The 13756-nt window shown below is 37.4% G+C and overlaps 2 protein-coding genes across 2 annotated transcripts in view; one reads left to right on the top strand and one right to left on the bottom strand.

The window, feature by feature from the left end:
- The window catches only part of SPTLC1 (serine palmitoyltransferase long chain base subunit 1), a 167779-nt gene that overhangs the window by 113062 nt on the left and 40961 nt on the right, over positions 1 to 13756 (top strand). The window lies entirely within an intron of this gene.
- On the bottom strand, positions 8777 to 9201 carry LOC103209352 (nuclear nucleic acid-binding protein C1D-like). Its single transcript, XM_042782863.1, is given in 2 exon segments — positions 8777 to 8967; positions 8970 to 9201. Coding segments are annotated over 2 exon segments (423 nt in total).

The following is a 13756-nucleotide window of genomic DNA, read 5'->3' as shown; positions in this document are numbered from 1 at the left end:
GGGCAAGGTTGTGGTCACTGCTTGGTCACAGCCCGCTACCCAGAGAGACCGAGTAGTTGAACCTGTGGGCTTGGGACCATAGTCGCAGGGGTCATCAAACTCAATTGGCATAACATACTACACAAAACATTGTTCCACCCTCAGCTTGGCATTATGCTGTTTTTAAGAACTATCAATGGGATCAGATTGATAACAGCAACTCACAAGATTGTATAGGAACCTTCAAATTTTAAGAACTATCAGTGGGATCAGATTGACAACAGCAACTCACAAAATTATGTAGGAACCTTAGGGAACAGTGAATTTATGCTCACAGAACAACTCAGAAAACAAATGGGTATACTACTCGAAGAATATAATCAATGTGATTAAACGGTACATGTAGAAATTGGAATTGGTATGTTTTGCTATGTATTTTCTCAACAACAACAACAACATACACTTTAAAAAAATTTTTTAAATAAATTTTTAAAAATTTCCTCATGCTACTTTGTAGTCAGTCCCCCCATCCCTGGCCCCAGGAAATCATTGATCTACTTTATGTTACTATACATTAATTTTATTTTTTGTATAATTGCATACAAATGAAATCATACAATATCTGTTTCGTGAAACTCAGCTTTTTAGCAGTTAAAGCAGTAAACTCTGATCATAAAAATTTGCTTTTTAATTGAAGTGAAAAAGTGTAAAATTGATCATTTTAAAGTGTGCAATTCAGTGACATTTAATACATTGGCAGTGGTGTGCCACCCTCAAATATATCTAGTTCCAAAACCTTTTCATCACCCCAAAGGTGACCCTGTACCCCTTATGCAGTTACTTCCCAATGCTTCTTTTCCCTACCCCCTGGCAATCACCAATCTGTTTTCTGTCTCTATGGACTTACCAGTGTGGACTTATATATGTCCACTTATATTTCATATAAGTGGAATTATACAATGTGTGACCTTTTGTGTCTACCTTCTTTCACTTAGCATAGTGTTTTCAAGTTTCATTAACCCTGTAGCGTGCAGAATCAGTACTTCATTCCTTTTTATGGGTGAATGAAACTCTATTGTACACTTATACCATGAATTTTTATTTTATTTTTATTTTATTCATTCATTCATCTGTTGATGGACATTTGTTGTTGTTGTTGTTGTTATGTGCCATCGAGTCAGACCTGACTCATAGTGACCCCTTCTTGGGTTGCCAAGGCATTATTACTACGGAAGTAGATTGCCCAACCTTCCTTCCGAGGAATGGCTGGTGGGTTTTAACTGTCAACCTTCTGGTTAACGGTCAAGTGCCTTAGACACAATGCTACCAGAGCTCCTGATGGACATTTAGGTTATATAAATAGTCCTGCTAAACATTTAGGTACAAGTATTTGGTATTTGTTTTCCATTCTTTTGGATATACCTAATTGTGTAATTATTGGATTATATAATAATATAATAACTCTAATACAGTATTCAGAAGCTGACAAACTACACAAGTTTACATTTCTACTAGCAATGTATAAAGGTTACAGTTTTTCCATATTCTTGCCAATACTTATTATTTTTACTATAGCCATCCTAGTAGGTGAAATGGTATCTCATTGTAATATTGATTTATATTTCCTCAATGACTATTAGGGGTTCTGGTAGCATAGTGCCTAAGGCACTGACTGCTAACCAGAAGGCTGGGGATTCAAACCCACTAGCCACTCCTCGGAAGGAAGGTTGGGCAATCTACTTCCGTAGTGATAACCGCCTGGGAAACCCAAGGAGGGGTTGGAAACCCAAGGAGGGGTCGCTGTGCGTCAGGTCTGACTCTATAACACACAGTGACTATTGATGTTGAGCATGTTTTCATGTGGTAATTGGCCATTGGTTTATCTTCTTTAGAGAAATGTGTACTTGAATACTTTACCCATTTTTTGATTGAGTTTTTTTGTTGTTGACCTTGAGAGTTCTTGAGTATTCTGGATACTAGACTGTCATGAGAGAGATGATTTGCAAATATTTTCTCCCATCCTGTCTTTTCACTTTCTTAATAATGCCCTTTGATGTGCAAAAGTTTTTTTTTTTTTTTTTTTTTATTTTTTCTATTTCTTTATTTGGTACTTGTGCTTTTGGTATCATGTCAAAGATTCCATATATTTATCAAATATATGATTGGCAAATATTTTCTCCCATTAGGTGGGTTATCTTTTCACTTTCTTGATAATGTCCTTTGATGTGCAAAAGTTTTTTTTTTTTTTTTTTTTTATTGTTATTACTTATTTATGTGAAATCCAGTTTAGTGTTTCCTTTGTTTTTTAGGCTTTTGGTGTCATAAATGTAAAAATCCATTTCCTAAGGCAAAGTCATGAAGATAGAACCCTGCATTTTCTTTTAAGAGTTTTATTATTTTAATTCTTATATCTAAATGTCATCGTTGTTGTTATGTGCCATTGAGTTAAACCTGACTCATAGTGACCCCTCCTTGGGTTTCTGAGGCATTATCACTATGGAAGTAGATTGCCCAGCCTTCCTTCCAAGGAGTGGCTTGTGGGTTTGAACCACCAGCCTTCTGGTTAGTAGTCAGATGCCTTAGGCACTACGCTACCAGAGTTCTATGTCTAAATGTTACTGATCCATTTTTAGTTGATTTTTGTATATGTGTATATGTTGTAAGGTAAGGATCCAATGTCAGTCTGCATGTGAATATCCCACTTTTTTCAGCTCTATTTGTTGAAAAGACTGTTCCTTCCCCATTGACGTCACTGTCAAAAGATTTCACTAGAAGAATAAAAAGAGAACCTACAGTCTGGAGGAAAAATTTTGGCAGTGACATATTGGACAAGGGACTTATCTCTAAACTTCAATACTTCAACAACAAAAAGATGAAAAAACAATTTAAAACATGGGCAGAGGACATTAACAGTTCAGCAAAGAAGATATTCAGGTAGCCAGCAAATGCTTGAATAAATGCTTACAATTATTAGACATTAAAAAAAAAAAAAAAAAAGCGCAGTACCATCGAGTCAGTTCTGACTCATAGCAATCATTTGGGCAGAGTAGAACTGCCCCATAGGGTTTCAAGGCTGTATGTAAATCTTTACTAAAGCAGACTGCCTCATCTTTTCTCATGCAGAGTACCTGGTGGACCACTGACCTTTTAGTTGGCAGCCAGATGGATTAACCATTCTGCCACCACAGATCCTTAGAGATGCAAATGAAAACAACAATGAGATATCATCTGACTGCAGCATTAATAACAAAGTTCAGAAAACAACAAATTCTGGTGAGAGTGTAGAGAGATTGGAAGCTTCATGCACTGCTGGTAGATCTGTAATGGGGCAACCACTGTAGAAAACCATATGGTGCTTCCTTAAAAAGTTGGAAATAGAAATACCTTGTGATATAGCAGTCCCACTGCTAGGTATATATCCTACAGAAATAAGAGCTGTGACATGAATAGATATATACACAACCATGTTCATCACAGCACTAGTTGTAATAGCAAAAACATGGAAACAACCTAAGTGCCCATCAGTAGATGAACATTAAAGAATAATGATGAATCTGCAAAATACCTGGTAGCATGGATGAACCTGGAGGACATTAGGCTGAGTGAAACTAGTCAATCACAAAAAGACAAATATTGTATGAGATCACTATTATAAGAAAAGAAAAGGTTTACACACAAAGAAACATTTGCAGGTTATGGAGAATGAGAGGGGAAGGGAGAGTTAATTGCTAACTAGAGATTAGATGCTTGTTAACTTGGGTGAAAAGAAAGGCAACATAAAATAAGGGGAAGGTCAACACAGAATGATCGAGGCAAAGAAGGAGACTGGGAAGAACGAAGTTAATTGTAACAAAGGTAAATACTACTACATGCACAATCCTACAATAATAGTAATAACAATAATCTATGAGTAAATACATAGACAGACACTAAAACTGAACAGGTGTTAGAGGGCGAAAGGGACTACACCCACGATTATATATATGTATATTGATTGTAAAGGATGTTTTTATATGTGCTACAAATATATCCATAAATATAGTAGTGTATACAGTGGACAAAATTATGAAAAATTTTTAGTCATAATCAAACACCTCAAGGGAATGAGTTGCTGAGTCTGGAGTTTCAGAAGTATGGTCTCAGGGGACATCAAGGTCAGTTGACTTAACACAGTCCACAAATACAGTGTTCTACATCTGACTTTGTTGAATAATACTGAAAGTACCATGGACTGCTAAATGAACTAACAAATCTGTCCTAGAAGAAGTGCAGCCAGAATGCTCCTTGGAAGCTGGAATGTCCAGACTTCATCTCACCTGCTTGGCCATGTAGTCAGAAGGGATCATTCTCTGGAGAAAGATACCATGCTTGGTAAAGTGGAGGGTTAGCAAAAAAGGGGAAGGCCCTCAACAAGGTGGATTGACACAGTGGCAGCAACGCTGGGCTCAGGTGTAGCAAGGATCATGAAGCTGGCACAAGACTGGGCATTGTTTCATTCCGCTGTACATAGGTCATGATAAGTCGGAGACAACTCAATGGCACCTGACAACAACAACACATCTTACTTTGATGACCAGTTACTGAGGTCTTAAAAGCTTGCGAGCAGCCATCTAAAGTGCAACCATTGGTCTCTCCCCATCTAAAGCAAAGAAGAGTCAAGTAAATCAAAGATACATGGAAACAGTCCAGAGGGAGTAATGGACCATGCAGACCTCAGCCTCCACAACCCTGGGATGGAAAAATTAGATGACGCCCAGCTACCATGGCCAACCACTCTGAAAGGGATCACAATAAAAGGTCCTGGATAGAGTGGGAGAATAATGTACAAGAAAACTCAAAGTCATAAAAAAAGACCAGGATTACTAGTCTGATAAAGGTGGTGAAACCCCTGAGACTGTGCCCCTTAGACATAGTTTAGCCTGCAGTTACCCCTATGACTCATCTTTTTCAACCAGACAATAATGGGCCTTCAAGGTGAACAATAACACCAGGGAATTATTCATCCCTTAAAACAATCAACCTTTATGAGCTCAAAAGGGCAGCTTTTGCCCAGGGATACAGCTTAGAGGGCAGGAAGGGATAGGAAAGAAGGATGAATGGAAACAGTAAGTACAGGGTAGAAGTGGGTAGCGTGCTGTTACATTGTAGGGACTTCAGTCAGTGTCTCAAAACAAAATATTAACAAGGGTGTTCCGGTAAGATGGCAAAATAGGCAGAAAGACTGCACAGACCCGCTTCAATAAAGAAAAGCTAAACCAACTAACAAAACAGATACAGAAGATAATCCTGGACCCCTGAGCCTTGAAGGGAAGGATATAGAAGTGGACTAAACTCCAACTAGCAGAAGAATTTGCATGAAAACACTGAAAAAGGAGACATACAGAGCTGCGGTCCGCCAGTGATCCTGACGGCACAGACAGCCAAGTGGTGGTAGAACCTAAGAATTAACCTAAACAGCCTTGCTAGCCAGGGACTGCACAGAGGTCTGCTCTGGTGGCTGGGGAATAAAAGGGGAAGCAGCAAAGAGGATAGCAGGCTGAGCTGTGACCTTTGTCTGTCTGGAGGGTGCAGCCAATTTGAATGTTTACGAGCGGCATGACCATTTTGGATATTTAAAGCAACAGCATTCTCCCAGATTCCAGGAACTGAAGAACAACCTCCACTTAACCAAGAACCCCAAGGACATTCCAGGCCCAGACAACTGAAAAGGTGTAACATTCCCCTTGTTACTCTTTTACCACACACCCTCTTGGTGAATGGAGGTGCAGCCATCCCCCACTCCTACCCATCTTCTGGGCTGTCAGGATCTCCATCCCAGTCTGTATGCTACGATGGAACCTTGGTGCCCTGCACTGCCCTCCCCTGATTTTTTTTTTTTTCTGTTTTGTGTTTTTTAGTTTGTTTATTTTTGTCTGTTTTAAAACTACTATTATTACTTTTGTCCTTTTTACAATTATTCTTTATTCGTCCCCTCCCCGGTTCTAGTTTTCAGCATTTTCTCCTTTCCTCTGTTCTTGGTTGCAATTTTTTCTTTCTTTCTCATGATTAACCCTATTCCTTGTTTTTCTTTTTGCGTTTTTCCCATGTTTTTCTTCATCTCCTTCTCTATTGCCCTATTCCCAGATTTTACAGTGTTCTTTTTTTCTTCTTCTTTTTTCCCCCTTTTTTTTTGGGTTACTGTTCTTTTGTGTTTACATGGTGTATTTTGTATCCATGTACTTTTACATTTTGGATGGTTATTCAGTTCTTATTTTTGTATAACTGAGTGGAAGACAGCAACAGTTCCCAGGCACACGTCCTGCAGCTTCATTTACAGAGAGCCAACACTTCTTCTCAACCAAAGGGCCAACGATAAACAACTACCAAGAATCTGACTCGCACTTGGCTGCTCTTCATGAACAGTTAACAGAGACCTAAATACAACAATGCCACGATGTTTCAGAGGCAACAGACCATCACAGTCCACACAAAGAAGCAAGATAAAGTGGTAGAAACAAGGGAGCAGGATACAGATCCAGAACACATCCCTGAGGAAGAAGCAGCATTACAACTCCCTGATAAGGAATTCAAAAGAATTGTATTTAGATATCTTCAAAGGATTGAGAGGCAGACCAAGGAAAACAAACAAAAACCCCTAGAAGGATTTTGGAAGAAAATACAAGGACAAAATGACAAAATAAATGAAAAATTAGAAATGATTCAAAATCTGCAGATAGAAATCCAGCAGATTAATACAAAATTGTCAGAAATAGATGAACACATTGAAAGGCGAAAGGAATAGAATTGATGCAATGGAAGACAGAATTAATGAGATTGAAGACAAATAACCTGAATGCTTCTTTGGAAAGGGATCAATCAGAAAAAAGATCAAAACAAAATGAAGAAAGCCTAAGGTTCATGTAGGATACCATCAAAAAGAATACCTTCATGTCATTGGAATTGCAGAACAGGAAGAGAAAAATAAAACCACTGAGAAAATTTTCCAACATTTTTTGGAGGAAAACTTCCATGGTATGATGAAAGATGAGAATATATCCACTCAGGAAGTACAATGAACCCCAAACAGGATAGACCCCAAAAGAAAATCACCAAGACATATCATCATCACACTCATCAAAACCTAGGACAAAGACAGAATCCTGAAAGCAGTACAGAAAAAACAAAAAGTTACCTACAAAGGACAACCAGTAAGAATAAGTTCTGATTTCTCAGCAGAAACCATGCAAGCGAGGAGGCAATGGGATGGTATATATAAGACCCTGAAAGAGAACAATTTTCAACCAAGAATTATATACCCGGCAAAATTGTCCCTCAAATATGATGATGAAATTAGGAAATTTCCAGATAAGCAGAAACTAAGGGAATTTATTAAAACCAGACCAATCTTACAAGAGATGCTAAAGGGAGTCCTTTGAACAGAGAACCAAAAATAGCAAATAACAACTGACCGTTAATACATAAGATGACATAACCCAGAAACCACAGCTATGGGCATGTCCAAAGTAAAATAAACTTACAAGATTGAAGAGGGGAGTCAGAGACATCAATTGCCAAGTGAGGACAAACAACTACAAACCAAAAAGGGAAAATAATGTGTAGTTACAAAATTTGTAAGTGGTGAGGAAGTCAAGAGAGTTGCAAGATTGAATGTACTGTTATAAACTCAGGGAGAAAATTATAAATCATAGGGTAACCTCAAAGAAAAATGAGAAACCTTCACATCAAAATAAAAGAGGACAAGCACAAATATTCAGCAAATACTATAGCAACAGCAAGAAAAGAAATGATAACACGATGCTTTTTTTTTTTTTGAAAGTTAATGGAAACATATTTTATTTTAAATAAGACATAAAGGCAAAATGCCAAGAATTAAAATATAATCTGAAAAGTTTTAATTTCATACTTGGATATTTTTTTGAAAAGTAAGTAATTCCTAAAATCATGAAAACATGATAAAGTAACTACATAAGAAAAACTGGACATTTAAGTCATTTCATTCTTTCATAATATTAAACCATGAAACAAACGTATTACAAACAGTTCTTGGGTTACAAACATCCGACTTATATACAGCTTGTAGTTACAAACCAACCCCACTAAAGCTTATCATGTAAAAAATTCAAGATATCGACAATGGTTCTGTTTTTACAGGCACTACTTTGCAGGTACATCAAAGCATTATTATTACTGTTTTGTTATGTTAAAGATGTTTCAATGTATCTGGAAGAGTCTCTTTATGTTTTTTACGTATAGAAAGATACACCATATACCATATACAAGAGAAATATTTGATTAACTGACGTTAGACAGGAATCATATTTAACTACTGCACTTAAGTACAAATTTGACTTAATGACAGACTTAGGAACAGAACTCATTTATAATTCAAGGACTGCTTGTAATAAAAACAGTCTTCAGATAGCATATTTCATAAGGTACATTAAAAACAGTACAAATGTTTACAAAGAACATTTAATTTAAATTTCACAGTTGTTGACAAAATGGTACTTGAAAGACCCACCCATAAATGGAAATAAGAGTCTTGTCAAACCATGGTGAAGAATAATATATACCACAATGTTAAAACCTCATAGCTCTTTATAGGAAAATCAATAAAGATAACTTAATCTTTCTGGAAAAAAAAAGTATTTACCATTACAAATTTCAAGTATAACTTTTATATATTAATTCAATAAGGAATACATTTAAATCTTGCAATGTCAAAATGTCCATCTATTTTGTGGAAAACAATAAAAAAGGTAAACATTTTGAATATGTGTACATCAAAACCAAAAAGTTAGTTTTTACTTTTTCCTTTATTGGCAACTTTGGGTGCATTTTTACTTTTGAGTTCCCAGAGAGCATTTTTTATAAATCTTGAAACTGCACCTTTGTCCAGTTTGCCAGCCTTTTTCTTGTCTGTTATTTCCTTGACTCTGTTCATGAACACTCTAATTCTTTCCAATTCCTGCTTTACTGGGTGTTCTTAGGGCTAACTCCCTGAGTAGCCAAATAAACCCAAAACATTGAATTTAATGTGTACATAGAAACTAAATCTACTTTTGCTTGTTCAAGTGGATCCAGCTTCTGCAACAACTCATTTCTAGAAATAGACATCATGGTCTTCAGCATGTCATCCACAGCACCAATGGAGTTCTCGAATGCCGATAAATACTCATGAATTTCTGCTGGATAGTCTTCATTAATTTCTTCATTTGCCATCATGACCAACTCAAACCTCAGCTTTGAATGATAACTCATTGGCCTTCCCCTCCGTCTTCCGGAAAACCGATAACACGATTCTTAAACATAATGAACTCAGCACAGAAAATAATATGGGAAAAAAAAAAACAGGGACACCATGAAAAAACACATAACAAAATGACAGCAACACATGCGTACTTGTCAGTAATTACACTGAATGTTAATGGATTAAATGCACCACTCAAGACAGAGAATTTCAGATTGGATAAGGAAACAAAACCCATCTATATGCTGTCTACAAGAGACACTTCTTAGATACAAAGACAAAAATAGACTAAAAAATCAAAGGTTGGAAAAAGATATATCAAGGAAATGGCAACAGTAAGAGAGCAGGAGTGGCAATGTTAATTTCTGATCAAATTGACTTTAAGACAAAAATCACCATACAAGACAAGAAAGGGCATTATATAATGATTAAAGGATCAATTGAACGTAAAGATATAACCATAATAAGTATCTTTTGACTCAATTAAAGAGCCCCAAATTATATAAATCAGACTTTAAAAGAATTGAAAAGGCAAATAGATGACTCCACAGTCATAGTGGGAGATTTTAATACATCCCTTTCAATGAAACATAGAACAACTGGAAAGAAACTCAACAGAGATGCAGAAGAGCTAAACAGTACAACCCACCAACTTGACCTTATAGACATCTACAGAGCACTTCACACAACAACAGCACAATATACATTCTTTTCCAGTACACATGGAACATTTTCCATGGTAGACCACATGTTAGGCCATAATGCAAGCCTTAATAAATTTGAAAACATTGAAATACTGCAAAGCATCTTCTCAGATCATAATGCTGTCAAATTAGAAATCAGCAATAGGAAGGTCAATGTAAAAAGAGTAAAACACATGGAGGGGGAACAACACTCTCCTCGAGAAAGATTGGGTTAGAGAAGAAATAAAAATTGAAATTCAAAAATTCCTTGAATCAAATGAGAATGAAAACACAGCATACCAAAATCTTTGGGACACAGCAAAAGCAGTGATCAGAGGCCAATTTATACCAATCAATGCACACATCCAAAAAGAAAGAGCCAAAATCAACACTTTAAATCAACATCTCCAACAGTTAGAAAAAGAACAGCAAGAAAAGCCTACAGTCATCAAAAGAAAGGAAATAATAAAGTTTTGAGCAGAAATCAATGAAACAAAATAGAAGGGCAATAGAAAGAATCAACAAGACCAGAAGTTGGTTTTTTGGAAAGATGAATAACATTGACAAACCACTGGCTAATTTAACCAAGGAAAACAGGGAGAGAATACAAATAACATGAATAAGAAACGAAATGGGTGACATCACAACAGAACCAACTTAAATAAAAAGAATACTATCAGGATACTATGAAGAACTGTACCCCCAAAAATTTGAAAATCTGGAAGAAATGAACAGATTTCTAGAAACACACCACTTACTTAAACTAACACAGACTGATGTGGAAAGTTGAACAGATCCATAGCAAAAGAAGAAATTGAACAGGTCATCAAAAAATTACCAACTAAAAAGAGTGCTGGCCTAGATGGTTTCACGGGAAATCTACCAAATATTCGGAGAAGAACTGACACCATTCCTGCTCAAACTGTTCCACAACATAGTAAAGGATGGAATCCTCCTGAGCTCTTTTGATGTAGCAAGCATAACCTTGATACCAAAACCAGACAAAGACATCACTCAAAGGGAAAGCTACAGACCAATATCCCTCATGAATATAGATGCAGAAATCTTCAACAAAATCCATGCCAACAACATATGAAGAAAATCATTCATTATGACCAAGTGGGGTTCATAACAGGTATGCAAGGATGGGTCAACATTAGAAAAACAATCAATGTCATTCACCACATAAATAAAACAAAGGAGAAGAATCACATGATCATATCAATTGATGCATAAAATGCATTTGATAAAATCCAACATCCATTCCTGATCAAAACTCTCAGCAAAATAGGAATAGAAGGGACATTCCTCAACATAATAAAGGGCATCTATGCCAAACCAACAGCCAACAGTATACTCAGTGGAGAGAGACTGAAACCATTCCTCTTGAGAATGAGCCAGAAAAGGATGCCCTCTATCACCACTTCTATTCAACCTTGTACTGGAAGTCCCAGCCAGGGCCATGATGCATGAAAGGGAAATCAAAGGCATCCATATTGGAAAGGAAGAAGTCAGACTATCCTTGTTTGCTGATGATATGATCCAAACCTAGAAAACCCAAGAGACTCAGTCAAAAATCTACTGGAACTAATTGAGAGACTTAGCATTGTGGCAGGGTGTAAGATCAGCATCCAAAAATCAGTTGGATTCCTCTACACCAGCAAAGAGATTGCTGAAAAAGAAATAAGGAACTCAATACCGTGTACGATAGCTACCAAAAAAAAAAAAAATAAAACACTTGGCAATAAACCTTACCAGGGACACTACAGACCTCTATAAAAACCATAGACAAGTATTTCAAGAAAACATGAGATCTACATAAATGGAAGAACATCCCATGCTCGTGGATAGGAAGACTGAACATTGTGAAAATGTCAGTTCTACCCAAAGCAATCTACACATTCAATACAATCCCAATCGAGATCCCATCACCACTTTTTAAGGATATGGAAAAATCTGTGACTAACTTTATATGGAAAGGAAAGAGACCTCACATAAGCAAAGCACTATTAAAAAACAAAGTAGGAGGTCTCACACTGCCACATCTCAAAACCTGCTATACAACCACAGTAGTCAAAACTGCCTGATATTGGTACAATGACAGACACATAGAGCAATGGAATAGAATTGAGAACCCAGAAATAGATTCATCGACCTACGGTCAGCTGATCTTTGACAAAGGGCCAAAATCCATTAAATGGGGAAGAGACTCTTTGTTTAATAAATGGTACTGGCAAAACTGGATATCCATTTGCAGAAAAATGAAACAAAATCTGTATCTCACACCATACACAAAAACGAACTTCAAATGGATCAAAGACTTAAATGTGAAACCTAAACCTATAAAGTTCCTCAAGGAAAAACTAGGGGCAAGTTTGTTGTTGTTGTTGTTGTTGTTGTTGTTGTTGTTGTTAAGTGCCGTCGAGTCGGACCCAACTCATAGCACTCCCTCCTTGGGTTTCCGAGGCAGTATCACTTAGGAAGTAGATTGCCCCATCTTCCTTCCGAGGAGTGGCTAGAGACCCTTATAAATAGACTATCAAACATAACCCAAAATGCACAAACAGCAGAAGAGAAACCAGATTATTGGGACCTCCTAAACATCAAATTTTCATGTGTTTCCAAAGACTTCTCCAAAAGGGTCAAAAGAGAACCTACAGATTGGGAGAATATATTTGGCAATGACATATCTGACAAGGGACTTATCTCTAGAATTTATAGAAAACTCCAACACCCCAATAACAAAAAGACAATCCAATTAAAAAAATGGGCAGAAGACATGAATAGGCACTTCACCAAAGAGGATATTCAGGCAGCCAACAAACATCAAAAAATGCTCATGATCATTAGCTATTATTAAGAGAGATGCAAATCAAAACAGTAATGAGATACCATCTTCCTCCAGCACTAGTAGCAAAGTTCAACAAGACAGAAAATAACAAATGCTGGCGTGGATGTGGAGAGATTGGGACTGTCATTGTTCTGGTTACCTAGTGCCCCTCTGACAAGAATATACCACAAATGGGATGGCCTTAACAAACAGGAGTTTATTCTTACAATTTGGAGATGTTAAGTCCAGATTCAAAGTACCAGGCTCTAGGGGCTTGGTGAAAGCCCCTCAACCTTGGGGTCCAACTCTGCCTCCTGGTCCTGGCCCACTGGAGCTAGAGATGTTTCTTCACTCAGACAGCTGCTGGCTGCTGAGGCTGAGAAGCCCCAAGTTTGGTAAGTAAAAAGGCACAGTCCTGATGTTAACAAACCACACGGCAGGCCATTAACTTAAGTCCATTATAACTTCCAAGGTCGGCAGAGCATAGCAGGCTGCTAAGCAACAACAAAGCTACATGTAGGGTCCAAGCATACCATAGGCTAGAGACCATTCCCAAGGCTTCTCCTTATAAACAGGAAGCAGACCACATACCAAAGGCAGCTACTCAGATGCTTGTAGTAGATTCCACCATGGACTTGATTGCCAGTCTCATCATGTGGAATAACTACCACCAGCTGCCCAGCCATTCAACCAGGCTGAGCCAAGTTGGCACACAAAAATAACTACCACACTCATACAGTGGTGATGGGACCGTAAAGTAGTACATCCACCGTGGAAAGCAGTATGGCAATTCCTTAAAAATTTGGAATTAAAGATGGCAGACTAGGCAGAAAGACTGCACAGACCCTCTCCAACAAAGAAAAGGGAAACCAATTAACACAGACACAGAAGATAATCCTGGACCCTTGAGCCTTGAAGGGAAGGGTATAGAAGTGAACTAAACCCCAACTAGCAAAAGAATTTGCGTGAAAATACCAAAAAAGGAGACATACAGAGCTGCGGTCTGTCAACGAT

This window comes from Orycteropus afer, unplaced genomic scaffold, assembly GCF_000298275.1.
Source record: "Orycteropus afer afer isolate SDZICR_OR568_19922 unplaced genomic scaffold, OryAfe1.0 scaffold00492, whole genome shotgun sequence".
Lineage (NCBI taxonomy): Eukaryota > Metazoa > Chordata > Mammalia > Tubulidentata > Orycteropodidae > Orycteropus > Orycteropus afer.
This window is presented reverse-complemented; position numbering and strand designations above follow the sequence as displayed.